The sequence below is a fragment of the Leuresthes tenuis genome, unplaced genomic scaffold, assembly GCF_036924035.1.
Source record: "Leuresthes tenuis unplaced genomic scaffold, fLeuTen1.0.hap1 SCAF_6, whole genome shotgun sequence".
Lineage (NCBI taxonomy): Eukaryota > Metazoa > Chordata > Actinopteri > Atheriniformes > Atherinopsidae > Leuresthes > Leuresthes tenuis.
Window position 1 is genome coordinate 490,857 of NW_027325360.1, and position 27,849 is coordinate 518,705.

A 27,849-nucleotide genomic window follows, 5' to 3' on the forward strand; every position below is an offset into this window, starting at 1 on the left:
CCAACTAAAGTCCAAATCATGCATGCAGCAGGAAGGCTTCTGTGGAGTTACCAAACCGTAAAACAGCTTTGTTTTATTACATCCACCATGCTTGCTGTGCAGATGAATCAGGACCGAGTGTTTCTGTTCACATTGAATTAAACTATAAACTCTTGTTCTGTAGAAAGTTTCTTTGATTTCAATTCAGTTTTATTTATAAAGCACCACATCGGAACAAATGCCGTCTCACTTCACTTCAAAGATACAGTCCAATTCAAGCCAATTAGAATCCGATTAATTAAATTCCAAATTAGTCCAACTGGTACAGAGACCAAGCCAACAGACTGGACTGAAACTTCTCTTTGATCCAATCACCCGTCCTGAGCGTGCACGAGGTGACCGTGGAGAGAAAAAAACTCTTAACAGGAAGCCTGCCTCCACTCCTGAAGGAACGGATGCATGGAGCAGTTTCTCTGCATCACTCTGAGACAGGATGTTCCTGATTTTAACAATATTACGAAGGTGAAAGAAGGCAGTCCGAGAAACTCTTAACTTTCTGTTTAAAAAGGTCACCCCAAAAGTTCGAATTTCCTTCGAATTTTCCTCTTTTGGGTCATGTTTTATGTAGTAGTTTGTAGTAGTTTGACTGTCCAGCGCTTCAGTCAGTTTTGTTATTTCACCGTGGATCTAATAAAGTTTTTTTTGTTTTTTTTAAACTAGCCTGTACCCGGAAGTGTTACCGGAAGTGGGGACAAAATGAAGCTTGGAGTGGCTGGGTCCAGTTTGATTTTGTGTTTTTGAGTCGTGAAGTTTCCAACTCTCGGAAGCAGAAGTAAATCTCGGTTCCGGAACTCTGAAAGCGGAACTGAGTTCGAACGAGCGAACGTCGCGGAAACGTTTCTTTCGCCGCACAGCCTGCTGGGTAATATGCTAACGCTGGTGCTGTGTTGATTGGAGCTCCGCGGCGCGTGCGATCTTGGAGAAAAAAACCGGTGAAAGAAGAGGCGCGAGCTGCTGCAGGTAGGACCGGCGCTGTGGACTCATCATCACCACCGCAGGTGAGCGGGACAGACTGCGATATAACTCCTCCTGACTGCTCTGTGAGCTCCGCGGAGGGAAGCGTGAGCTGCGCTGAGGGTAGTATCAGTACTCCGAGTGGTTAAAGGATGCACCTTTGCATTAAATGTGGTGTTTAGACACAGCTGTAGTTGTCATGGTGACTACACAGGTCTTTAAAGTCTATAAAACTCATTTTCTATCATCTCTCAGGTTGCTGTATGAAAAATATTCCTGCCGAACTTGTAAAAGATGAAATGAAGTCTGTTTTTAGATGACTGTCCTGTTCATAAAGCCTGCATGAAACAACACGTTACCCCATCTTCGACCACCCTGCAGCCACCTGCACGTGTGGGCAGAACTTATCCGGCAGAACTCGACCCTGGATCAGAAATCCAATTCACCCCCTTCTTGGAAACCTTTTTAAATAGTTTAATGACCACCTAAAATATATCAAAGGCAGCCCAATAGATCAATGAGAAACCTGCTTCATCATCAATAATCACTTCAGCGTTTTACTGCTGTGTCAGTTTGAAAATGAAGGCAGCTAATCAATAAACCGATTGTGTTGAAGGGACCACCTGACCAAATAAACCACTTCCTCTTTATTGATGTCACATCATTGATTTCCATCCAGAATTCATTCTTGTTCTCCAACATCTTGTTCTGATCACGGAGAGTCGGATCGGATCAGGTTCTGAATGGGTCCAGGTCTGGGCTCGGTGGTGAACATGATGTCTGATGCTCAGGGTTCTGAATGGGTCCAGGTCTGGGCTCGGTGGTGAACATGATGTCTGATGCTCAGGGTTCTGAATGGGTCCAGGTCTGGGCTCGGTGGTGAACACGATGTCTGATGCTCAGGGTTCTGAATGGGTCCAGGTCTGGGCTCGGTGGTGAACACGATGTCTGATGCTCAGGATTCTGAATGGGTCCAGGTCTGGGCTCGGTGGTGAACACGATGTCTGATGCTCAGGGTTCTGAATGGGTCCAGGTCTGGGCTCGGTGGTGAACATGATGTCTGATGCTCAGGGTTCTGAATGGGTCCAGGTCTGGGCTCGGTGGTGAACATGATGTCTGATGCTCAGGGTTCTGAATGGGTCCAGGTCTGGGCTCGGTGGTGAACACGATGTCTGATGCTCAGGGTTCTGAATGGGTCCAGGTCTGGGCTCGGTGGTGAACATGATGCTCCCTGAGTCCTTCAGGACTGGAAACGCCATCACTGCAGCTCCTCCACAGGAGGCCCTGGCCTTTCTGAAGGCTTAAACTCGGTGTTGTTTGCTTCTTTTTGGACAGGTGCTGTAACCTTTTCTCTGTCCACAGACATGTCTGAGTCCCTCTCAGCAGAGAGAGACAGGATCAGGAGGCAGGTGGAGGAGCTGGAGCAGAGCCTGTCTGTAACTCAGAATGAACTGGACCTGCTGAGCAGTGAGACAGGTACCTGTCCTGCTGATAACCTGTTCCCACAGTATGTGCATCTCTGACTCTGGTCTTTCTCATCAGATGACAGCTCAGACGGGGAACATGCGGAGGAGGAAGTGGGAAAGGTAAGAGGATGACCTGATAATGCTGTGAACAGAGTCTTCAGAAAGAAGTAAACCTGTGTGTGTTCAGTCTGCGAAGGGTCTGTTGGTTCAGAGGCAGAAGATCCAAAAAGACATCCAGGACTTGGAGGAGATGCTGGGACACCACAGTCCTGTCACTGTTTCAGGTATCTCTGTGAAAAATAGATGATCCTCACAGCTGATGAAATGTGTTAACAGCTGATTAATCTGTTTCAGATGATGACACGAGCGGCTCCAGTGAAGAGGTCAGTACCTGTCAGTACCTGTCTCCTGTCAGTACCTGTCAGTACCTGTCTCCTGTCAGTACCTGTCAGTACCTGTCCCTACCTGTCAGTACCTGTCAGTACCTGTCCCTACCTGTCAGTACCTGTCAGTACCTGTCCCTACCTGCCTCCTGTCAGTATCTGCCTCCTGTCAGTACCTGTCATTAACTGCCTCCTGTCATTACCTGCCTCCTGTCAGTACCTGTCAGTACCTGCCTCCTGTCCTTACCTGTCCCTACCTGTCATTACCTGTCAGTACCTGTCCCTACCTGTCAGTACCTGTCAGTACCTGTCCCTACCTGTCATTACCTGTCAGTACCTGTCCCTACCTGTCATTACCTGTCAGTACCTGTCCCTACCTGTCAGTACCTGTCATTACCTGCCTCCTGCCCCTACCTGCCTCCTCTCAGTACCTGTCCCTACCTGTCAGTACCTGTCCCTACCTGTCATTACCTGTCAGTACCTGTCCCTACCTGTCATTACCTGTCAGTACCTGTCCCTACCTGTCAGTACCTGTCATTACCTGCCTCCTGTCAGTACCTGTCATTACCTGCCTCCTGCCCCTACCTGCGTCCTGTCAGTACCTGTCCCTACCTGTCAGTACCTGTCCCTACCTGTCATTACCTGTCAGTACCTGTCCCTACCTGCCTCCTGTCAGTACCTGTCTCATGTCAGTACCTGTCATTACCTGCCTCCTGTCAGTATCTGCCTCCTGTCAGTATCTGCCTCCTGTCATTACCTGCCTCCTGTCAGTATCTGCCCCTACCTGCCTCCTGTCAGTACCTGTCCCTACCTGCCTCCTGTCAGTACCTGTCTCATGTCAGTACCTGTCCCTACCTGTCATTACCTGCCTCCTGTCAGTACCTGTCCCTACCTGCCTCCTGTCAGTACCTGTCTCATGTCAGTACCTGTCCCTACCTGCCTCCTGTCATTACCTGCCTCCTGTCAGTATCTGCCTCCTGTCAGTACCTGTCCCTACCTGTCTCATGTCAGTACCTGTCCCTACCTGTCCCTACCTGCCTCCTGTCAGTACCTGTCATTACCTGCCTCATGTCAGTACCTGTCCCTACCTGTCCCTACCTGCCTCCTGTCAGTACCTGTCATTACCTGCCTCCTATCAGTATCTGCCTCCTGTCAGTACCTGTCAGTACCTGTCAGTACCTGTCTCATGTCAGTACCTGTCCCTACCTGTCCCTACCTGCCTCCTGTCCTTACCTGCCTCGTGTCAGTACCTGTCAGTACCTGTCCCTACCTGCCTCCTGTCAGTACCTGTCTCATGTCAGTACCTGTCCCTACCTGCCTCCTGTCAGTACCTGTCATTACCTGCCTCCTGTCAGTACCTGCCTCCTGTCAGTACCTGCCTCCTGTCAGTACCTGTCATTACCTGCCTCCTGTCAGTACCTGCCTCCTGTGATTACCTGCCTCCTGTCAGTATCTGCCTCCTGTCAGTACTTGCCTCCTGTCATTACCTGCCTCCTGTCAGTACCTTCCCCTACCTGTCTCCTGTCCCTACCTGATAGTACCTGCCTCCTGTCAGTACCTGTCTCCTGTCCCTACCTGCCTCCTGTCATTACCTGCCTCCTGTCAGTACCTGTCATTACCTGCCTCCTGTCATTACCTGCCTCCTGTCAGTACCTGTCCCTACCTGCCTCCTGTCAGTACCTGTCTCCTGTCAGTACCTGTCATTACCTGCCTCCTGTCAGTATCTGCCTCCTGTCAGTACCTGTCCCTACCTGTCTCATGTCAGTACCTGTCCCTACCTGTCCCTACCTGCCTCCTGTCAGTACCTGTCATTACCTGCCTCATGTCAGTATCTGCCTCCTGTCAGTACCTGTCAGTACCTGTCTCATGTCAGCACCTGTCCCTACCTGCCTCCTGTCAGTACCTGTCATTACCTGCCTCCTGTCAGTACCTGCCTCCTGTCAGTACCTGCCTCCTGTCAGTACCTGTCATTACCTGCCTCCTGTCAGTACCTACCTCCTGTGATTACCTGCCTCCTGTCAGTATCTACCTCCTGTCAGTATCTGCCTCCTGTCATTACCTGCCTCCTGTCAGTACCTTCCCCTACCTGTCTCCTGTCCCTACCTGATAGTACCTGCCTCCTGTCAGTACCTGTCTCCTGTCCCTACCTGCCTCCTGTCATTACCTGCCTCCTGTCAGTACCTGTCATTACCTGCCTCCTGTCAGTACCTGTCTCATGTCAGTATCTGCCCCCTGTCCCTACATGTCCCTACCTGTCATTACCTGCCTCCTGTCAGTACCTGTCCCTACCTGCCTCCTGTCAGTACCTGTCTCCTGTCAGTACCTGTCATTACCTGCCTCCTGTCAGTATCTGCCTCCTGTCAGTACCTGTCCCTACCTGTCTCATGTCAGTACCTGTCCCTACCTGTCCCTACCTGCCTCCTGTCCTTACCTCCCTCGTGTCAGTACCTGTCCCTACCTGCCTCCTGTCAGTACCTGTCCCTACCTGCCTCCTGTCCCTACCTGTCTCATGTCAGTACCTGTCCCTACCTGCCTCCTGTCAGTACCTGTCATTACCTGCCTCCTGTCAGTACCTGCCTCCTGTCAGTACCTGCCTCCTGTCATTACCTGCCTCCTGTCAGTACCTGTCATTACCTGCCTCCTGTCAGTACCTGCCTCCTGTCATTACCTGCCTCCTTTCAGTATCTGCCTCCTGTCATTACCTGCCTCCTGTCAGTACCTTCCCCTACCTGTCTCCTGTCCCTACCTGATAGTACCTGCCTCCTGTCATTACCTGCCTCCTGTCAGTACCTGTCTCATGTCAGTATCTGCCCCCTGTCCCTACATGTCCCTACCTGTCAGTACCTGTCTCCTGTCTATCTGTGCTTTGTCTCACTGGTTCTTCTTCTTTGTGCAGAGCGACCTCGGTCTGTCTCCATCTGTGGAGTCCTGTCTGCAGTTGAATCTTGTTTACCAGCAAGTGGTTCAGGACACTCTGGATCAGCTGGAGACACTTCTGAACCAGAACCAGAGACAGCAGGTTAGTACTGAACCAGAACCAGAGACAGCAGGTTAGTACTGAACCAGAACCAGAGATAGCAGGTTAGTACTGAATCAGAACCAGAGATAGCAGGTTAGTACTGAATCAGAACCAGAGATAGCAGGTTAGTACTGAACAGGAGACAGACGGTTAGTACTGAACCAGAACCAGAGACAGCAGGTTAGTACTGAACCAGAACCAGAGACAGCAGGTTAGTACTGAACCAGAACCAGAGATAGCAGGTTAGTACTGAATCAGAACCAGAGATAGCAGGTTAGTACTGAACCAGAACCAGAGATAGCAGGTTAGTACTGAATCAGAACCAGAGATAGCAGGTTAGTACTGAACCAGAACCAGAGATAGCAGGTTAGTACTGAACCAGAACCAGAGATAGCAGGTTAGTACTGAACCAGAACCAGAGATAGCAGGTTAGTACTGAACAGCAGACAGCAGGTTAGTACTGAACCAGAACCAGAGACAGCAGGTTAGTACTGAACCAGAACCAGAGATAGCAGGTTAGTGCTGAACCAGAACCAGAGACAGCAGGTTAGTACTGAACCAGAACCAGAGACAGCAGGTTAGTACTGAACCAGAACCAGAGACAGCAGGTTAGTACTGAACCAGAACCAGAGATAGCAGGTTAGTGCTGAACCAGAACCAGAGATAGCAGGTTAGTGCTGAACCAGAACCAGAGACAGCAGGTTAGTACTGAACCAGAACCAGAGATAGCAGGTTAGTGCTGAACTAAAACCACTTTAGGTCGGTACTGACCCTGAACAATAGAGGGCCGGGGGGTCGGTACTGATAGTAAATGTTTGTGTGTGCAGAGGGAGCTCATAACTCAGGTGTCTGGACCAATCAAAGAGCCTTCCAGAAAACAGCAGTCCGGCTCCTCCTATCAGCAGCCAGGGAAGATGTACCTGGGCCGCTTCCTGAAACCGTACTTCAAGGACAAACTGACGGGACTGGTAAGGCTGGCGCACGCACACACACACACACATGCACGCACAGTGCTGACCGCTGACCAATGAGGCGCCTCGACTGTTTGTTTCCAGGGGCCTCCAGCCAATCAGGAAGCAAAACAGAAGGCCCTCAGGATGGCAGGATTTCTGGACGACAGCAAGCTGAAACTGAAACGATGTATGAAGGGAAAGAAGTTTAATCAGTGTTCTGCTTCTTTTAGAGTCAGGATTCTTTCTAAATCTCGCACCCATTATAAGTTAAAGTTCTTTTTATCCAACCCAGCCTGTTAAACTTAACTTTAACCTTTAGTTTTAAAGCTAAAAGGATGCTGTTATCACTTGTTTGGTGTGTCCTCAGGGGAGAGCTGGCAGAAGAATCTGTTGATCCACTCGGTGGCCAGAGACAGTCTGAAGAGACTAATCCAACCCAAACTTTCCAGGTAATAACACCTTCTGTTCTGCTGATACACGAGAAAACATTTCAGCAGCTAAATCCTCCCACAGCTTTGAAGAGACTCGGCTCTCTTCGTAGCTCTACAGTTTGAACATGTTTTACAGCAGAAACATCACTTTAAACAGCTCACAGGAAGCTGAACTTTCACACATTTATGTCCCTGTCAAATAATCAGAAGACTTTACTTTTAAACTATTTTCATGCTCGTATTCCTCCTCTTTTTACAATTTATACATCAAAATGTAGGTATGTTTGTGCTCTTCCACCCAGTATAACTGTCAGTGAGACAGACCTCACAGTTTTCTCTCAGATCCCCCAGAACACAGACTCCAGTTCACTCCCATTAAATCTGGCTTCAGATTAGGAGGTGAGGGGTCTCTTTAACCTCCCATAAAAACTATTAAATGTACAGCAGATTAATGTAAATACATCAACATAATTGACAGTTTGTTTGCAGCCTCTGACCCCAGATCATGAATGATGAGACCCTGCTCCCTCCCACATGACCCGGCAGAAATATTCCATCATGGGTCGTGTTCACACTTTTTTAACACATGTAAACATATTAGTCTGACTGAACTGGGGCTTCTGAAATCAGATGCCCCGGCTGGGTTTGAATCCCATGGAAACACTCAGCTGGTCCAGAAGGTTTGAATCCAGCGAACTCAGATAGAAGGAAACACGAATCAAAGGTTAATTTTGGTTAACTCCGTCAGCACCGGTCGTCAATCAGTTTCCACCGGTTCAGTCAACATTCGTTTGACTCGGGACAGTTCATTCCTTTTTATCCCTAATCCATGACTTGATCAAATTCATTCTCATTCACAGATTTTCTGTTTCTTTTGTCAGAAACTGGGGCTGAAATCAGCCCATTAGGACTAGGTGTCAGCTCACTGAAAGCATTTCCACACTGTCGCTCCGCTCTAATAAAATCCAGATTTTATACATTAAAATGAGCCGGAAGTCTTCGGTATGCTGTCTGAACCGTGTATCATTTGCTTCCCTCAGGCTGGACTACCTGACCCAGAAGCTGTCCTCAGCAGGGGAGGCCGACAGGCAGCAGCTCAGGGAGCAGATGGACCGTCTGGAGAAGGAGATGGACCTGCTCAGGTAAGGCTGGACGTCTGAAGCTGCTCACTTTCATGTTCTGGAGGGAAGAGGCTGGCAGAGGTGACAGAAGAGGGCAACAAGACGGTGGATAAGTGTTAAAGGACTGGAAGGGGAAATTAGGGAGTGAAAAAGCTCAAATAAGGAGGTTAGAAGGGGTGGGGGTGAGCTCAGGATCTCTTCATAAGAATTAATATGAAACCAACGTCATGATTAAAGCGACACATTTGTGTTGCCTGCTGGGTTATGCTGGGCTGTAGGGTTAGGGTAAGGGGTTAGGCTGGGCTGTAGGGTTAGGGTAAGGGGTTAGGGTGGGCTGTAGGGTTAGGGTAAGGGGTTAGGCTGGGCTGTAGGGTTAGGGTAAGGGGTTAGGCTGGGCTGTAGGGTTAGGGTAAGGGGTTAGGCTGGGCTGTAGGGTTAGGGTGGGCTGTAGGGTTAGGGTGGGCTGTAGGGTAAGGGGTTAGGGTGGGCTGTAGGGTTAGGGGTTAGGCTGGGCTGTAGGGTTAGGGTAAGGGGTTAGGCTGGGCTGTAGGGTTAGGGTAATGGGTTAGGCTGGGCTGTAGGGTTAAGGTAAGGGGTTAGGCTGGGTTGTAGGGTTAGGGTAAGGGGTTAGGGTGGGCTGTAGGGTAAGGGGTTAGGGTGGGCTGTAGGGTTAGGGTAAGGGGTTAGGCTGGGCTGTAGGGTTAGGGGTTAGGGTGGGCTGTAGGGTTAGGGTAAGGGGTTAGGCTGGGCTGTAGGGTTAGGGTAAGGGGTTAGGCTGGGTTGTAGGGTTAGGGTAAGGGGTTAGGGTGGGCTGTAGGGTTAGGGTAATGGGTTAGGCTGGGCTGTAGGGTTAAGGTAAGGGGTTAGGCTGGGTTGTAGGGTTAGGGTAAGGGGTTAGGGTGGGCTGTAGGGTTAGGGGTTAGGGTGGGCTGTAGGGTTAGGGTAAGGGGTTAGGGTGGGCTGTAGGGTTAGGGGTTAGGGTGGGCTGTAGGGTTAGGGTAAGGGGTTAGGGTGGGCTGTAGGGTTAGGGTAAGGGGTTAGGGTGGGCTGTAGGGTTAGGGGTTAGGCTGGGCTGTAGGGTTAGGGTAAGGGTTCTGGGCTGGGTTAGGGTGGGCTGTAGGGTTATGCTGGGCTGTAGGGTTAGGGGGGGGGGCTGTTTCTTTCAGTCCCATTTCTGGCCCTGTTTGTGGGGACCGGTCCATGTGGTCAGCTGTTGTTCTGACGGCGTCGAGCCTGAAGTGGCGGCATCTGTTGACCCGGTTGCGTTGTCTGGGTCAGAGTGTTGTTAAACGTTCTCAGGTTTGACATTCGTCTGTTGGAGAAGTTTAATGTGGTTCCTGTAGTCCTCGATACAGGAAGATAACTTTTGGTGCTGGTTCGCTGCGCAGGCTGTGGATCCCATGCGGTCGGTTAGCGTCCATTTGTGGGTCATTTCCTGTATTTGATGTATTGACCCGATGGTCGTGCACTCTGAGGCTGGTCAGAACTCTGCTCAGAACAAACAGGCTTCATGAGGAAGGGTTTGGGTCCCGGCAGGTGTGTGAGTATCACAAACATTTCGCTGTGCTGTGATTGGTCAGGAAGAAGAAGGAGGAGGAGCTGATTGGTGATCGATACGAGGAACATGACTGGCAGAAAATCTCAAACATTGACGTAAGTGTAAGATGAGTCTGTGAGATGGTGAACAAACTGCGGCGCTCAGCGCTCCTCTTCCTCAGTTCGAAGGAATAAAGGCTGCAGAGGACATCCGGGCCTTCTGGCAGAACTTCCTCCACCCGTCCATCAACAAGGCCTCATGGAGCAAAGAGGAGGTGCAGCAGCTGAAGGAGGTCAGCAGGAGACACCAGGAGAGACACTGGGAGAGAATCGCCCAGGAGCTGGGGGTGAGGAGGGGTCATCTGACCTGTCTGTCTGACCCGTCTGTCTGACCTGTCTGTCTGACCTGTCTATCTGACCCATCTGTGTCTGACCCGTCTGTGTCTGACCCGTCTGTCTGACCTGTCTGTGTCTGACCCGTCTGTCTGACCCGTCTGTGTCTGACCTGTCTGTCTGACCCATCTGTGTCTGACCCGTCTATCTGACCCGTCTGTGTCTGACCCGTCTGTCTGACCTGTCTGTCTCTGACCTGTCTGTCTCTGACCTGTCTGTGTCTGACCCGTCTGTCTGACCTGTCTATCTGACCTGTCTGTGTCTGACCCGTCTGTCTGACCTGTCTGTGTCTGACCCATCTGTCTGACCTGTCTGTGTCTGACCCGTCTGTCTGACCTGTCTGTGTCTGACCCGTCTGTCTGACCTGTCTGTGTCTGACCCGTCTGTCTGACCCATCTGTGTCTGACCCGTCTATCTGACCTGTCTGTCTGACCCATCTGTGTCTGACCCGTCTATCTGACCCGTCTGTGTCTGACCCGTCTGTCTGACCTGTCTGTCTGACCCATCTGTGTCTGACCCGTCTATCTGACCCGTCTGTGTCTGACCCGTCTGTCTGACCTGTCTGTCTGACCTGTCTATCTGACCCATCTGTGTCTGACCCGTCTGTGTCTGACCCGTCTGTGTCTGACCTGTCTGTGTCTGACCCGTCTATCTGACCTGTCTATCTGACCCGTCTGTGTCTGACCCGTCTGTGTCTGACCCGTCTGTGTCTGACCCGTCTGTCTGACCTGTCTGTGTCTGACCCGTCTGTCTGACCCGTCTGTGTCTGACCCGTCTGTCTGACCCGTCTGTGTCTGACCCGTCTGTCTGACCCGTCTGTGTCTGACCCGTCTGTGTCTGACCCGTCTGTCTGACCCATCTGTGTCTGACCCGTCTATCTGACCCGTCTGTGTCTGACCCGTCTGTCTGACCTGTCTGTCTCTGACCTGTCTGTCTCTGACCTGTCTGTGTCTGACCCGTCTGTCTGACCTGTCTATCTGACCTGTCTGTGTCTGACCCGTCTGTCTGACCTGTCTGTGTCTGACCCATCTGTCTGACCTGTCTGTGTCTGACCCGTCTGTCTGACCTGTCTGTGTCTGACCCGTCTGTCTGACCTGTCTGTGTCTGACCCGTCTGTCTGACCCATCTGTGTCTGACCCGTCTATCTGACCTGTCTGTCTGACCCATCTGTGTCTGACCCGTCTATCTGACCCGTCTGTGTCTGACCCGTCTGTCTGACCTGTCTGTCTGACCCATCTGTGTCTGACCCGTCTATCTGACCCGTCTGTGTCTGACCCGTCTGTCTGACCTGTCTGTCTGACCTGTCTATCTGACCCATCTGTGTCTGACCCGTCTGTGTCTGACCCGTCTGTCTGACCTATCTGTGTCTGACCCGTCTGTGTCTGACCCGTCTGTGTCTGACCTGTCTGTGTCTGACCCGTCTATCTGACCTGTCTATCTGACCCGTCTGTGTCTGACCCGTCTGTGTCTGACCCGTCTGTGTCTGACCCGTCTGTCTGACCTGTCTGTGTCTGACCCGTCTGTCTGACCCGTCTGTGTCTGACCCGTCTGTCTGACCCGTCTGTGTCTGACCCGTCTGTCTGACCCGTCTGTGTCTGACCCGTCTGTGTCTGACCTGTCTGTGTCTGACCCGTCTGTGTCTGACCCGTCTGTCTCTGACCCGTCTGTGTCTGACCTGTCTGTGTCTGACCCGTCTGTCTGACCCGTCTATCTGACCCGTCTGTGTCTGACCCGTCTGTGTCTGACCCGTCTGTCTCTGACCCGTCTGTCTCTGACCCGTCTGTCTGACCCGTCTATCTGACCCGTCTGTCTCTGACCCGTCTGTGTCTGACCCGTCTGTCTGACCCGTCTGTCTGACCTGTCTGTGTCTGACCCGTCTGTGTCTGACCCGTCTGTGTCTGACCTGTCTGTCTCTGACCCGTCTGTGTCTGACCCGTCTGTCTGACCCGTCTATCTGACCCGTCTGTGTCTGACCCGTCTGTCTGACCCGTCTATCTGACCCGTCTGTGTCTGACCCGTCTGTGTCTGACCCGTCTGTCTGACCTATCTGTGTCTGACCCGTCTGTGTCTGACCCGTCTGTGTCTGACCCGTCTGTGTCTGACCCGTCTATCTGACCTGTCTATCTGACCCGTCTGTGTCTGACCCGTCTGTGTCTGACCCGTCTGTGTCTGACCTGTCTGTGTCTGACCCGTCTATCTGACCTGTCTATCTGACCCGTCTGTGTCTGACCCGTCTGTGTCTGACCCGTCTGTGTCTGACCCGTCTGTCTGACCCGTCTGTGTCTGACCCGTCTGTCTGACCCGTCTGTGTCTGACCCGTCTGTCTCTGACCTGTCTGTCTCTGACCTGTCTGTGTCTGACCCGTCTGTCTGACCCATCTATCTGACCCGTCTGTGTCTGACCCGTCTGTGTCTGACCCGTCTGTCTGACCTATCTGTGTCTGACCCGTCTGTGTCTGACCCGTCTGTGTCTGACCCGTCTGTGTCTGACCTGTCTGTGTCTGACCCGTCTATCTGACCTGTCTATCTGACCCGTCTGTGTCTGACCCGTCTGTGTCTGACCCGTCTGTGTCTGACCCGTCTGTCTGACCTGTCTGTGTCTGACCCGTCTGTCTGACCCGTCTGTGTCTGACCCGTCTGTCTCTGACCTGTCTGTCTCTGACCTGTCTGTGTCTGACCCGTCTGTCTGACCCATCTATCTGACCCGTCTGTGTCTGACCCGTCTGTCTGACCTATCTGTGTCTGACCCGTCTGTGTCTGACCCGTCTGTGTCTGACCCGTCTGTGTCTGACCCGTCTGTGTCTGACCCGTCTATCTGACCTGTCTATCTGACCCGTCTGTGTCTGACCCGTCTGTGTCTGACCCGTCTGTCTGACCTGTCTGTGTCTGACCCGTCTGTCTGACCCGTCTGTGTCTGACCCGTCTGTGTCTGACCTGTCTGTGTCTGACCCGTCTATCTGACCTGTCTATCTGACCCGTCTATCTGACCCGTCTGTGTCTGACCCGTCTATCTGACCCGTATGTCTGACCCGTATGTCTGACCCGTCTGTGTCTGACCTGTCTGTCTCTGACCTGTCTGTGTCTGTCTGACCCGTCTATCTGACCCGTCTGTGTCTGACCCGTCTGTGTCTGACCCGTCTATCTGACCCGTCTGTGTCTGACCCGTCTATCTGACCTGTCTATCTGACCCGTCTGTGTCTGACCCGTCTATCTGACCCGTCTGTGTCTGACCCGTCTGTGTCTGACCCGTCTGTCTCTGACCCGTCTGTCTGACCCGTCTATCTGACCTGTCTATCTGACCCGTCTGTGTCTGACCCGTCTGTGTCTGACCCGTCTGTGTCTGACTCGTCTGTGTCTGACCTGTCTGTGTCTGACCTGTCTGTGTCTGACCCGTCTATCTGACCTGTCTATCTGACCCGTCTGTGTCTGACCCGTCTATCTGACCTGTCTATCTGACCCGTCTGTGTCTGACCTGTCTGTCTGACCCGTCTGTCTCTGACCTGTCTGTGTCTGACCCGTCTATCTGACCTGTCTATCTGACCCGTCTGTGTCTGACCCGTCTGTGTCTGACCTGTCTGTCTGACCTGTCTGTCTGACCCTGTTATCTCTCAGACAGGGAGGACGGCCTTCATGTGTCTTCAGATGTTCCAGCGGTTCGTCTCCGAGTCTCTGAAACGGAGGAGTTGGACCCCGGAAGAAGATGTTCTGCTCAGAGAGCTGGTGGACAAGATGCGGATTGGAAACTTCATCCCCTACACGCAGAGTAATGACATCACACTCTGACATCATCACTGCCTGACATCACACTCTCCGTCTGATTAATTTTGTGTCCCTGTCAGTGAGTTACTTCATGGAGGGTCGTGATCCGGCTCAGCTCATCTACAGATGGAACCAGGTTTTGGACCCGAGCCTGAAGAAAGGCCTGTGGACCAAAGAGGAGGACCAGGTATGTGTTTGTTGGTTTCTGTACATATGAACGCGTCAACATGGTCTGACTGTGGTTCTGATCCACTCACAGCGTAAATATTCTGATTTATTTCAATAAGAAATCATTTTGTGTACCATTGAGAAAGTTCTATGTTCTGGTATCTGTGATGGAACCACTAACTGACTGGTGACACACGAGGATTTCAGTACCTGTACTCGGGTTGAAACCATCGTATTAATCAGTGTCTAACCCTAAAACCCGAACCCTAAACAAGTCTCTACCAGGTGGGACTTGTCTAAAACACCTCCTCAGGGCTGGAAGGTATCCTGACCCGGTGCCTGAACATCCTCAACTGGCTTCTTTAGATGAAGAAGAGCAGCGACTCTTCTCTGAGCCCCTCCAGAATTACCGAGCTCCCCACCCTATCCCTAAGGGTGAGATCAGCAACCCTTTAGGAGGCTCATTTCCGCCACCTTGTATTCTCAATCTCATTCATTCGGTCAGTCCCCACAGCTCGTGACCACAGGTGAGGGTTGGAATGTGGATTGTCTGGTAAATCAACTCTCTTTAGCACAGCAGACAGACATGGTTGTCAGCCTTCTCCAAGTCCAGAAAACACATGAAGACTGATTGGACAAACTCCCACTGATAGTATGTTTGGAATAAGCCAGAAGATTGATGCTGTAAGACCTTTGAATGGTCAACGCGGTGTCAGTATGTCAAAAATATCAGCTGAAGACAGGCACATACCTGAGGGTATAAACAGGATCTGGTTTCTTACACAGTATTAAAGATCTGGTCTGATGGATTGCCAGGATCTATGTGAAACTCCTCAGTGGCAACCTCCAACTTGCCCTCCGTAGGGTCCCACAAGGTAAATTGGTCCAGGGTCCGGAGAGAATGCGATTAAGAAATATTACGATGTCCAGTTACCTCGCCAACGTCGGTGAGACCAGGGCCTCACCCTGGAACCAGGCCAGGGGGAACGGCTCTTTACCCACCACCTAGTGGTTGGACCTTCTCCCATTGGGGTCAGGCTGGACTCAACCATGGGACCACCTTAATATGGATCCACCTCCTACGGGAGGTGCTGTAAGGGTCCGGTGCTTCGTGGATTGGGTGGGGGTCAAAGGCAGAGGCTTTGGTGGTCGAAACTTTGGTTGCTGAAATGGAGGAGTGGGACATCACCTCAGCGGTGGGGAATGAGCCCAGGCTTCCACGGGAAGTTGAGAGATACTGGATAGATATGGTCGAGCTCACCTCAAAGCCCAGTAAAGGTTCCGGAAACAATCTCCCGGAGAGGGGCTGGACTTTATTCCAATCTGGAGCTGCCCTGGGTGAGAGGTGATAGGTGGGGGTAAGCTTACTTATTACTGTGCGTTAGGAACGAGCTGCCTGATCTGAACCTGAGATGTTTGAGTGCAGGGGGTTCAAACATGGCACCACCTGGCACCATGGGGTTCAAACATGGCCCCACCTGGCACCAGGGGGTTCAAACATGGCACCACCTGGCACCAGGGGGTTCAAACATGGCGCCACCTGGCACCAGGGGGTTCATACATGGCTCCACCTGGCACCAGGGGGTTCAAACATGGCTCCACCTGGCACCAGGGGATTCAAACATGGCGCCACCTGGCACCAGGGGGTTCAAACATGGCTCCACCTGGCACCAGGGGGTTCAAACATGGCGCCACCAGGCACCAGGGGGTTCAAACATGGCTCCACCTGGCACCAGGGGATTCAAACATGGCGCCACCTGGCACCAGGGGGTTCAAACATGGCGCCACCTGGCACCAGGGGGTTCAAACATGGCGCCACCTGGCACCAGGGGGTTCAAACATGGCTCCACCTGGCACCAGGGGATTCAAACATGGCGCCACCTGGCACCAGGGGGTTCAAACATGGCACCACCTGGCACCAGGGGGTTCATATATGGCACCACCTGGCACCAGGGGGTTCAAACATGGCGCCACCTGGCACCAGGGGGTTCAAACATGGCTCCACCTGGCACCAGGGGATTCAAACATGGCACCACCTGGCACCAGGGGGTTCAAACATGGCGCCACCTGGCACCAGGGGGTTCAAACATGGCGCCACCTGGCACCAGGGGGTTCAAACATGGCGCCACCTGGCACCAGGGGATTCAAACATGGCACCACCTGGCACCAGGGGGTTCAAACATGGCACCACCTGGCACCAGGGGGTTCAAACATGGCTCCACCTGGCACCAGGAGCTGTTTTCACTTTGGGAAAAACTGAAAGAAGTCGATCAGTTGTACGATACTTTTTTATTTGCTTAACCTAAAGATTTTTTATAAACATGATGGAAAAACATTAACATTTAATTATGTAACATAAAGTTAAAAATCAAAACTAGTAAACTTATGATGCAATTTTCTGTAACTCTTAATTTAGTGTTTCTATCTTCTGACATTAGGTGTAGATTTAGTCACACTTTATTAAAGTTTCATGCATGAGGATACAGGGCTTCCTCCGCCCTGCATGGAGGCTGCAGCAGCCTATAACCCCCATGAACAGCATCTAGGAGACTGGATCCCCTGACTGCAGGATCCTCTGACTGCAGGATCCCCTGACTGTAGGATCCCCTGACTGCAGGATCCCCTGACTGCAGGATCCCCTGACTGCAAGATCCCCTGACTGCAGGATCCCCTGACTGCAGGATCCCCTGACTGCAAGATCCCCTGACTGCAGGATCCCCTGACTGCAAGATCCCCTGACTGCAGGATCCCCTGACTGCAAGATCCCCTGACTGCAGGATCCCCTGACTGCAGGATCCCCTGACTGCAGGATCCCCTGACTGCGGGATCCACTGACTGCGGGATCCCCTGACTGCAAGATCCCCTGACTGCGGGATCCCCTGACTGCAGGATCCCCTGACTGCGGGATCCCCTGACTGCAGGATCCCCTGACTGCAGGATCCCCTGACTGCAGGATCCCCTGACTGCGGGATCCCCTGACTGCAAGATCCCCTGACTGCAAGATCCCCTGACTGCGGGATCCCCTGACTGCAGGATCCCCTGACTGCGGGATCCCCTGACTGCAGGATCCCCTGACTGCAGGATCCCCTGACTGCAGATCTCTGGCACCTGTTTGGATCGTCCCGGTCTTTTCAACAGAATGTATCTGTGTCTGTATATCAGCTGCTGCTGAAGGCCGTGGCGCGTCATGGAGAGAAGTGCTGGTGGAAGGTGAGGCTGGAGGTTCCCGGACGCACCGACGGCGGCTGCAGAGACAGGTGAGCCCGGACAGGAAACCAGAACGCAGTCTGTGAATGTTTCCTATTCGGTAAACGTCTTTGTGTGCAGGTATCTGGACTGTCTGAGAGGAGGCCTGAGGAGAGGAGCGTTTGACAGGCAGGAGAGGGAGCTGCTGCAGAAGCTGGTGGAGAAACATGGCGTTGGTGAGTCCCAGGTCACCGTCAGCTCGGGAATGATCACGACACGTTGATTCACCCATGTGGTGTCGGTGCTTTTCAGGTCGCTGGGCGAAGATTGCTGCAGAGATTCCACATCGCCTGGACTCTCAGTGTATGAGAGAGTGGAGGAAACTGAGCAGGCCTCCTTCTCAGGTAACCCTACCTGTCCTCTGGGAGGAACCAGCTCAGGGTTACAATAATACGATAATATGACGGCTTGGGACTCTGTCAGAACCAGTCAGAAGCTGGAGACAGGAAGGATTTCAGTTTGAAAACTATAATAATCCAGCCCAGAAAACATAAATGTGTGGATAACTCTGAGGTGCCGGGGGGGTCTATTTTGGAGGTTGCTTTTGACTGTGGGTGGATTCTGAGTCAAAGTTAGGGAGGCACTGATCCGACATTCGGTACCGATATCGTAGAAGATTCTAGAGTATTGGTGACAACGGGCCGATCCATATGGATCAATTTTTATTTATTTATCCTTGTCCTGTCCAGCATTATGTTTATGCATTTAGCAGATTCTTTTATCCAAAGCGACTTACAGGTAGGCATGTAGGGTAAGGGGGGTATCATACCACTACTATCCAGTCCATTATGGCAGCAGACCTCGCAGTGGTCCAACCCAAAGGATGCTTAAGCCTGAGAAGCTGTTTGCTTGGTCACTGACACCGAGTGTCAGTATGTGTCATTCATCCAAAAACCGTTTCTAGTGGTGAAAAAACTTGATTTTATTTTGTTTGATTCAAATGTGGAGGTTCATAGGTTCTTTAATGTTTCGCCGATCTGAGGTGGAGACGGTGCCAAATAGTTAATTGATATTTTGTTTGATTAGAATGTGGAAACATTTTTTACAATTTTTTTGCTGTTTTATAGAAATTTTTAGCATTTTATTTTTTATGTAATTCATCAAACTTCCAATTCATTGCATTTTTTTGTGGTAGAAGTATCGGTTTGAACAAAAAGTGGTGTCGTTGCATCCCTGATGTTCACTGAGGTTGCTGCTGAGGGTTGGACATTAAAGGGCAAGATTAATGAAATGAAAAGAGGAGGGGAGCATATAAACAGAATAAAAGTGGACCTAAAACAGAGCCCTGCAGCACACCACAGGTAATACGAGCTGTAGATGGTGACAGTATGGGCTAACAGGCAGGGAAAAAACAGCTGTTCCTGATAATAACTCAGCTTTTAAGACCTTCACATAAACCGGTCGATCTAAAAGGACAAACTCTTCCGTCTGCATCCTGTCGGCAAACAAAAGCAGGTCATTGGTTAGCTTTCGGGGGCCGTTTAGGAATGTTATATTCAGCCATTAAACGAAAGAAAAATGTGTTTAAAATCTAAAGGCTCGAGGTCGGTTTCTTCCAGGTCCGAATAGCTGGAGCACAGCATGTTTAAAGGATGATGGAAACTGAAACTGGAGGGGAAACCTAACAACATGCAGTCTAGGGAGCAGCTGGGCTGAAAACAATCCTCCAGTTCTGAGGTTTTATAGGACAAAGATGCTGTTGTCTCTCTGTCTCAAACCTGCTCAGAAACCTTGGAGCCATCTCAGCACCTTCAGTGGCTCCGACCTCATATGACCCGAAACAGGTTGTAACAAAAAATAAACTGACTTTGTCTCCATCTCTCTGACAGGGAAGGAAAAGAGAAAAATGTCCCAGGAAAACAGGAGGAGAAGGGAAGGAGAAAGGAGCTGCCAAAGCCAAAAGGAAGATGAGGAGGCGACTGGGGAGAATGAAAGAGGAGGAGACGACTGATGAGGAGGAGGAGGAGGAGGACATGGTCATACCGTACATGGACAGTGATGAGGAGAAGGAGAAGAAGGTGATGAAGGAGACTGTTCAGGAGGTGGAGGAGGAGGTGGAGGAGAAGGAGTACGCCATCCCCCCACTGAAGGAGTGGCTTCCAGCAGAGAAACGAGCCTCCGACTCGCTGAGCTTCCGTCCGGCCGTGTTGCCGCCATCGTCCGACCCTCAGGACGGGAAACCCGTTCGCTCCACCATCGTAGGAAGGTCTGGCCGCTCCGTGGTCGTTGGCCCACGTCCCAGAGAGCTGCGGTGGGAGGAGCGCCACAGCAGCAGCGCCATGATGATGGTGTCGGCTGACCAGCTGCGAACCCACCTGAGCCGCATGGCGCACAAGTTCAATCACCCGAGTGTCCCGCGGAACGGCGGCGCCAGCAGCAACAAGGTCTGTGGCAAAGGGACCGAGAAGGGCACGGAGTACGAGCTGCAGGCCGCGGTGACGCCGTGGATCGGCAACCTGCTGATCGAATCAACCGCCAGGCGCACGGTTGCAGATGTCCTAAGGGAGAGCGGCGAGAAGAGCGGCGTCTCCTCCACCTCCATCTTCCTGCTGTTCCTCCAGGCCATGAACGTGGACGTCATCGGCTGCAAGGACATGATCGAGCAGAGGAAGAACAAGGTTGTGCTGCTGGCTCCGCCCCCTGAGCCCTCAGCTGTGAAGACTAGGAGCAGCCAGACGGTGGCAGGCGTCCTCCAGCAGAGGAGACTGAAGAGGGAGCAGCAGGAGGTGGAGGAGCAGCGGAGTCTGATGCTGCAGCAGCTGCTGGAGGTGGAGCAGGAGAAACGCAGGCGGCTTCATGTTCCCCTCAGCCAACCCCGCCTCCTCTTTCAGGTGTCCCCTCATCAGGTGGTCTTCCTCCCTCACCACCTCACTAATGCTTCCTACATCCAAGTCAAACCTCCCACTGTCCAAACCAAAGCTCCTCCCACAGTAACCCCGACACCGTCTGTGGTCGTGCTGCACCAGAACGTGCCCCCGCCTGCACCTTTAATCCCGCCCCCTTCCCATCGCCTCGCTGTTGCTTCCATTTCCACCGGGAAGCCGACCAGAGGTGGGGAGCACAGGCATGAGGAGGACCAGGAGGCAGCAGGTGACGTCAGGATTCAGGACCCACGTCAAACGGACGAATCCCTGCAGAAAACTGAGGTAACGCTTCACTCTGTGATACTTTATGGATCCCCGGGTGGTAGTTAGAGTTCAGCAGCTGCACAGCCCGGGGCAAAGGTAGCCGGCGCAAAGGTAGCCGGCGCAAAGGTAAAAGGTAGCCGGCGCAAAGGTAGCCGGGGCAAAGGTAGCCGGCGCAAAGGTAAAAGGTAGCCGGCGCAAAGGTAGCCGGCGCAAAGGTAGCCGGGGCAAAGGTAGCCGGCGCAAAGGTAGCCGGGGCAAAGGTAGCCGTAGGTAGGGCGTGTGATGGTTCTGTGTGATCCTGTGCCTAATCTGCATGTTAAGGGTTCATAAACAGAGTCCAGAGGTAATCCGATTACTTTGGAACAGACGGTGGCCGTCCTCTGCAGCCGGTTCCTGTTCTGGAGGCTGGTAGAGTGGAACCAGCAGGTTCTGGAGAAGGTGATGATGCTAGTAGTAAAATGTCCGGAGAAGGATCTTACTTACTCCAAAGGAGTCGAGCTTCCTCAGGAGGTACAGCCTCTGGATTTCCTCTGTGTTGGCGGAGAATTTCGACAGCTGTTAAAGATGGTACCCAGGTGTCAACAGGCTTGGATAACGGTGGTGACTGCTGTGGCTAGCGCCCTCCGCTGGTTGGAAAATGTCACCACCATGTCCTTGGTCCTGTGGGTGAGAAAGTCCAGTAACCACAGGATGAGCTGGTCTTCCAGCTGAAAGCAGGAGGAGAGTTTGTTGGCCAGGATGTGAGCCTGAAGGAGTCCGGCTGAGGATTTGGATAGTTCCAGGTGCCAGGATGAATATTTTGGCATCATCAGCACCTCAGCTCGTGCGATATGCAAAATGGATCGATCAGAGTTTGTTTCTCGGCGACATGCTGTTTAATAATGCTTGAACCAGCAGTTGGGCCTTGCATAGGAACATAATCTGGGGCTCGGCGTATTGTTATAGGACACTTCTGAATCTAAACTGGAAACTTTCTGAGCTTCATCCAACAGATTTCTGTGAACTTTGTGATCATTTACATAGAAATAATCTGTTTGAAGAGTTTCAGTCAGGATTCAGAGTGCATCATAGCACAGAAACAGCACTGGTGAAAGTTACCAATGATCTCCTCTTAGCCTCTGATAGCGGACTTGTTTCTTGTCCTGTTGGATCTCAGAGCTGCCTTTGATACGATCGATCACAGCATTCTGTTACAGAGACTTGAACATGTTATTGGGATTAAAGGAACTGCATTAGGCTGGTTTAAGTCATATTTATCTGATAGATTCCAGTTTGTTCTTGTAAATGAAGAATCTTCCTCACACGTTGAAGTAAGTCATGGAGTTCCTCAGGGTTCTGTGCTTGGACCGATTCTTTTTACTTTCTACATGCTTCCATTAGGTAACATTATCAGACAGCATGGCATAAAGTTCCATTGTTATGCTGATGATACTCAGCTGTACTTATCTATGAAACCAGATGAAACCAACAGGTTGGTCAGACTACAAGCCTGTCTTAAAGACATAAAGACCTGGATGACTCAGAACTGTCTGCTTTTAAATTCAGACAAAACTGAAGTTGTTCTCTTTGGACCTGAGCGCTTCAGGGAGAAACTGTCCTGTTATATAGTTACTCTAGATGGTATTTCCTTGGCTTCTAGTCCTACAGTGAGGAACCTTGGAGTTATTTTTGACCAGGATCTGTCCTTTGACTCACATATAAAACAGGTTTCTGCCTTCTTTCACCTTCATAATATAATTAAAATCAGGAACATCCTGTCTCAGGGTGATGCAGAGAAACTGCTCCATGCATCTGTTCCTTCAGGACTGAACTACTGTAACTCCTTATTATTGGGTGTCCAAATCTGTCTGAACGTCTTCTTGCGTTCTGGTTCTGACTCGTCTGGTTTTGTTTCTTTCAGGCTGAAGCCATGAAGACGGCTTCTTCGTCCTCTCCACCAGACTTTGCTCAGACCCAGAACACCTCCTCTTCCTCCTCAGTCCCATCTCCAGCTGCTCCTCTTCCTCCTCCAGACACATCGTCCTCTGAATCCTCTCAGAGCTCCAAACCTTCTGAATCCTCAGCTCAGAACCTGAGTTTAGAGCCGCCCCTCGTCACGATAGCTCCACCCTACAGTGAACACGACTACACCTTTTCCAGCCCCCTCCCACCAAGCTCCGCCCCCAAACGTCAGTCCAGAGGCAGAAAGCGGCAGAGGGGGGAGGAGCAGAAGGAGGAGAAGGCTGAGGGAGGTAAAGATGAGAGGCAGGAGGGGAAGAGACTTCGCAAGCCGAGTCTGAAGGCCAGAGCTGTGCAGGAAGCTGTGCAGGTCCAGGTGAGCGCAGAGCTGATGATGTCATGATGCCAGGTTTTTACCTGTGAGCTTCAGGAGGAGGTGGTCTCTGCTGACCTTCAGGTGACCTTTGACCTCCTGCTGGGGTCTGACAGAAGAGTCCTTTCAGATCTCCTACCTCCTCTAATCTTTAACCATCCAGTCCAGGTGTGTTTTGGCGAACTCTCGGTCCAACTCTCCTCAGTCTGATCTGCTTTCTGTTTCCAGGCTGAAGCAAAGAAGAAGAGAAGCCCCCGCAGCTGCCAGTCGAAGGACGGCGCCCAGACGCCGCCTCAGCCCGTGGCGTTGCTGCCTGATCAGACCATGTGGGTCATGACTCAGACTGGGCTGGTCCAGTTGGCGTTCGTGTCTCCTCGCGCTCCCCTGGCCCCGCCCCCTCACAGATCAAACCTCTCCGTCCCGTATCAGCCTCGCGCTCCTCTGGCCCCGCCCACCCGTCACACCAAACCCCGCCCATCTCTTGCTCTGCCACATAGCTCCTCCCAGCCCCACCCTAAGGTGCACCTGCCATATAAGGGCGCGGTCAGGGTGGATGCAGCCAAGGCCCCTCCCCTCCGGAGGGAGGGGCTGCAGTTTGACCCCTCCCTCATGTTCCTGGAGCCCCGGGAGGCGGTGCGTGATTGGCTGAGTGGGCGAGGAGGCGTGACAGTAACTGGAGCGAGGGTGGCTCTGCCCTACCTGCCGCCATCCGCCAGCACTCTGAGCGCGCTCAGTGCGCTGCTGCAGGCCAAGAAGTGTCTGACGCAGTCGTCCCTGCAGCTGCTGTCCGGCGCCAACGAGCCACGGCGCCCCCAGCCCAAAGCCAGCTCCACCCCGTCCCCACCAGACCTGCCGGACTCCACCTCAGAACTCAGACGGGCCGAGGAGCCGCCAGGTGACCCACCTGACCCGCACCATGTGAGCGTGAACAGAGGTGGCGCCGGTGTGACTCAGGTGTTTGTTTTTCTTTGCAGCGCCCTCCGTCAGCGCCGACCAGGAGCAGCAGGAGGTGGAGGAGGAGGAGGAGCGGGTGAGGGCGGTGCGTCAGCTGGTGGCCGAGCGTTTTTCCACTAATCCCGCCTACCAGCTGCTGAAGGCCCGCTTCCTGTCCTGCTTCACTGTCCCCGCCCTCCTGGCCACCATGCAGCCAATCACAAAGGAAGAGCCGGCGTCCTGCTCCCATCAGGAAGAGGAGGAGGAGGAGGAGGAGGAAGAAGAGGAGGAGGAGGAGCTGAAGAAAATCGAACAGCGAAGAGGATGGAGGAGGTCGGAGGTGAGTCAGAGCGCCTGCACTTCCTCCATCAGAGGTCCTTGTTCTCTGTCGGGTCCTCCTGGGCTCTGATTGGTCGATCTGGTCAGCTGATGAAGATCAGTGTAGCTTTAAAAAGAGACCAGAATTCTTTCTGTTGTAATGAAAGAGTCTCAGTCCAGGACCTGCTTTGCCTCCTCAATGCATCAGCACTGGTAGCTAGATGTAACAGATGCATGGAGCAGTTTCTCTGCATCACCCTGAGACAGGATGGTCCTGATTTTAATGATATTACGAAGGTGAAAGAAGGCAGAAACCTGTTTTATATGAGAGTCAGAGGACAGATCCTGGTCAGAAATAACTCCAAGGTTCCTCACTGTAGGACTAGAAGCCAAGGAAATACCATCTAGAGTAACTATATAACAGGACAATTTCTCCCTGAAGCGCTCAGGTCCAAAGAGAACAAATTCAGTTTTGTCTGAATTTAGAAGCAGAAAGTTCTGAGTCATCCAGGTCTTTATGTCTTTAAGACAGGCTTGTAGTCTGACCAACCTGTTGGTTTCATCTGGTTTCATAGATAAGTTCAGCTGAGTATCATCAGCATAACAATGGAACTTTATGCCATGCTGTCTGATAATGTTACCTAATGGAAGCATGTACAAAGTAAAAAGAATCGGTCCAAGCACAGAACCCTGAGGAACTCCATGACTTACTTATATGACTTAAAGGGTCATAACTGCAGCACAGTTTATTCACTCCGTGCTCTGTGACAGTCGGCTAACTTCACACAGAGTTTGCTGCTGATAGTTTTGTGCAACATGGCAGGATATTTATCAGATTTTGGGTAAGATGGACGTTCTTACCGGAGTAAATAAGCTGTGCTGCAGCGGCGGGCGTCGATGACATCATCCCAGCAGACGAGTGTAGAAAGCCCTCTATAAGCCCCCCGATAGCCCCAATAACAACAACACAGCAGCTCTGAGCTAACAGAGCTATGAGCTAACAGAGCTCTGAGCTAACAGAGCTATGAGCTAACAGAGCTATAAGCTAACAGAGCTATGAGCTAACAGAGCTCTGAGCTAACAGAGCTCTGAGCTAACAGAGCTATGAGCTAACAGAGCTCTGAGCTAACAGAGCTATGAGCTAACAGCAGCTATGAGCTAACAGAGCTATGAGCTAACAGAGCTATGAGCTAACAGAGCTATAAGCTAACAGAGCTATGAGCTAACAGAGCTCTGAGCTAACAGAGCTATGAGCTAACAGAGCTATGAGCTAACAGAGCTATGAGCTAACAGCAGCTATGAGCTAACAGAGCTATGAGCTAACAGAGCTATGAGCTAACAGAGCTCTGAGCTAACAGAGCTATGAGCTAACAGAGCTATGAGCTAACAGCAGCTATGAGCTAACAGAGCTCTGAGCTAACAGAGCTATGAGCTAACAGAGCTCTGAGCTAACAGAGCATGAATGCGTGCTATAGCTCTGTTAGCTCAGAGCTCTGTTAGCTCAGAGCTATGAGCTAACAGAGCTATGAGCTAACAGAGCTATAGCACGCGTTCATTCGGAGAACAGGTTAAAATTTAGAACCAAACTATCTGCGTTTTCTAAATCTTCAAGCTTTAAATCTTCTGTGTGGATTTTAAAACTCTTCAGTAAAGTCGGCATGTTTGTACGCTAATGTCAGAAAGCTCTGGATCTCAGCTGGTTCCACCTCCATAGGGTCTAGATTCATGTTTGTTCACATGAACTTTAGGTTCTGAAGGCTCTTGGGTCCGAATCAGTTTCTCTGAGCTGGTTCTGAGCTGAGAGCAGTTGCTGTTTGTTTCAGAACCACCACTCTCTCATCAGCTTTTCTTCCACCTTCAGAGATCTCGGCTGCTGTCTGGCAGCTCCGCAGCTCCGGCCAATCATTTCTCAGGGATCAGCAACACCAGCACACCCACTCCTGACCAGGCAGGACCGCGGGAAACTGGACCAGAACACCCCAGTTCAGACCAGTAGAAACTGGACCAGAACACCCCAGTTCAGACCAGTAGAAACTGGACCAGAACACCCCAGTTCAGACCAGTAGAAACTGGACCACAAGATGACGATTGGGTAATAAATCAAAACAACAGTTGTTCTTTGTGTTGTTTGGCTTTCATCAGTCAGTTGGAGGCAAAATCCCTCAGGAGTGACTGCAGTGGTGCATTTAAGGACCCTCAGAAATATGAGCACTTCAAGGAGGTTGTTTTTGATGTTCTGGTTTTCTTCAGTTTAATAAGAGGAGAGAAACTTGACTTAAATGATTCCAGTGAGTTTTATTCTAACTGGGAAGTGTTATAAACGGGTTGCTGAGGGGCTGCGTTCAGGGTTTTAAAATGATCCCTTTGCACTAAAACGTTGTTGTTGTTGCTGCTATTCATGAGATGTTTCAGTTTCTGTAAAGACAGTTATTTTATTATCTAATAAAAGCCTTTACATGAAGCTGCCTCTGGACACGTCTTTCTCTGCATCTGCTTAAGATTTTTTTTCTGTGAAAACAGATTTCTGAAAAATGTTTCTGAGCTGCTGGAAGAACTTCTGCTGTGAACTCGAGCATTTTTTAATAATCTATGCGTAACCGTGGCAACATGAAAGCTGCTAACCTGTTGGCTAACTGAGCTTTCCAAAGCCCAATTAATGCCTGGAATAAGAACCCAAATCAAGATTAACTGAAGAGGAGACGTCTGGGATGCAGAGCAGGAACAAAGAAGAGGAAAAGGAAGTTTAAAGCATCTCTTCCTTTAATCATCATGAGAAATGTGAGATCTCTGGTGGATAAAATGGACGAGCTTCGAGGCCCGATGAGGACACAGCAGGAATATCAGGCAGAGACCTGGCTGCAGGAACAACTCTAACAGCTCTCTGCTCAGCTTTAAGACTATCCGGGCAGACAGAGACTGCAGACAGAGCGCTAACAGTAAAGGAGGAGGATCACAGAGCTGGTTAACAACAGATGGTGGAATCCTGGACCTGGCTGCAGGAACAACTCTAACAGCTCTCTGCTCAGCTTTAAGACTATCCGGGCAGACAGAGACTGCAGACAGAGCGCTAACAGTAAAGGAGGAGGATCACAGAGCTGGTTAACAACAGATGGTGGAATCCTGGACCTGGCTGCAGGAACAACTCTAACAGCTCTCTGCTCAGCTTTAAGACTATCCGGGCAGACAGAGACTGCAGACAGAGCGCTAACAGTAAAGGAGGAGGATCACAGAGCTGACGCTGTGTGTGACATCATCAGCTGAGCTGTTGCTAAGCAACAGAAACAGCAGCCCAACCCACTGATGGAGACCTCTGAAGGTTCCTACCTTCCTCTCTGCTGCACTTCAGCTGGTTTATGTTTTATTTTCATATCTGTAACAACAGCTGATCTTTAATAATAATAAATACTGCAGGAATATAATTTACCTTCAGGGATTAATAAAGTTTTACTGAATTGAAATTGAAATGTATTGATCAGTGAGGCAACAGAAACTCTTCTTCAGATAATTTAACCTTTGTCCAGTAGAGGGCGGTGATTGTACTGTTAGTTTGTCTGAGATGGGTTCGGGTTGCAAAGAGTCGTCAGTATTTGATCAAATTATAATCACCATGTTGCTTTAATTGAATCAGTTTTCTCCTTTGTTTCGCTGCTTGATCAAGAACCATTGAAGGAGAGATGTTCTGGTCAGCTGAT

The 27,849-nt window shown here is 51.2% G+C and overlaps 1 protein-coding gene across 1 annotated transcript; it reads left to right on the plus strand.

Moving 5' to 3' along the window:
* Positions 1–769: 769 nt before the first annotated feature.
* Positions 770–26,583, plus strand: snapc4 (small nuclear RNA activating complex, polypeptide 4). The gene is made up of 22 exons (XM_072387107.1): positions 770–1,037; positions 2,356–2,469; positions 2,536–2,579; positions 2,647–2,743; positions 2,814–2,842; positions 5,739–5,861; positions 6,689–6,829; positions 6,917–7,001; positions 7,182–7,263; positions 8,286–8,387; positions 9,947–10,019; positions 10,085–10,249; positions 13,907–14,057; positions 14,134–14,240; positions 17,384–17,478; positions 17,549–17,643; positions 17,720–17,811; positions 19,297–20,613; positions 22,496–22,909; positions 23,135–23,801; positions 23,881–24,179; positions 26,019–26,583. The coding sequence occupies exons 2-22, from the start codon at positions 2,358–2,360 to the stop codon at positions 26,151–26,153; spliced, it is 4,425 nt and encodes a 1,474-aa protein (XP_072243208.1). The 5' UTR covers positions 770–1,037; positions 2,356–2,357; the 3' UTR covers positions 26,154–26,583.
* Positions 26,584–27,849: the final 1,266 nt, after the last annotated feature.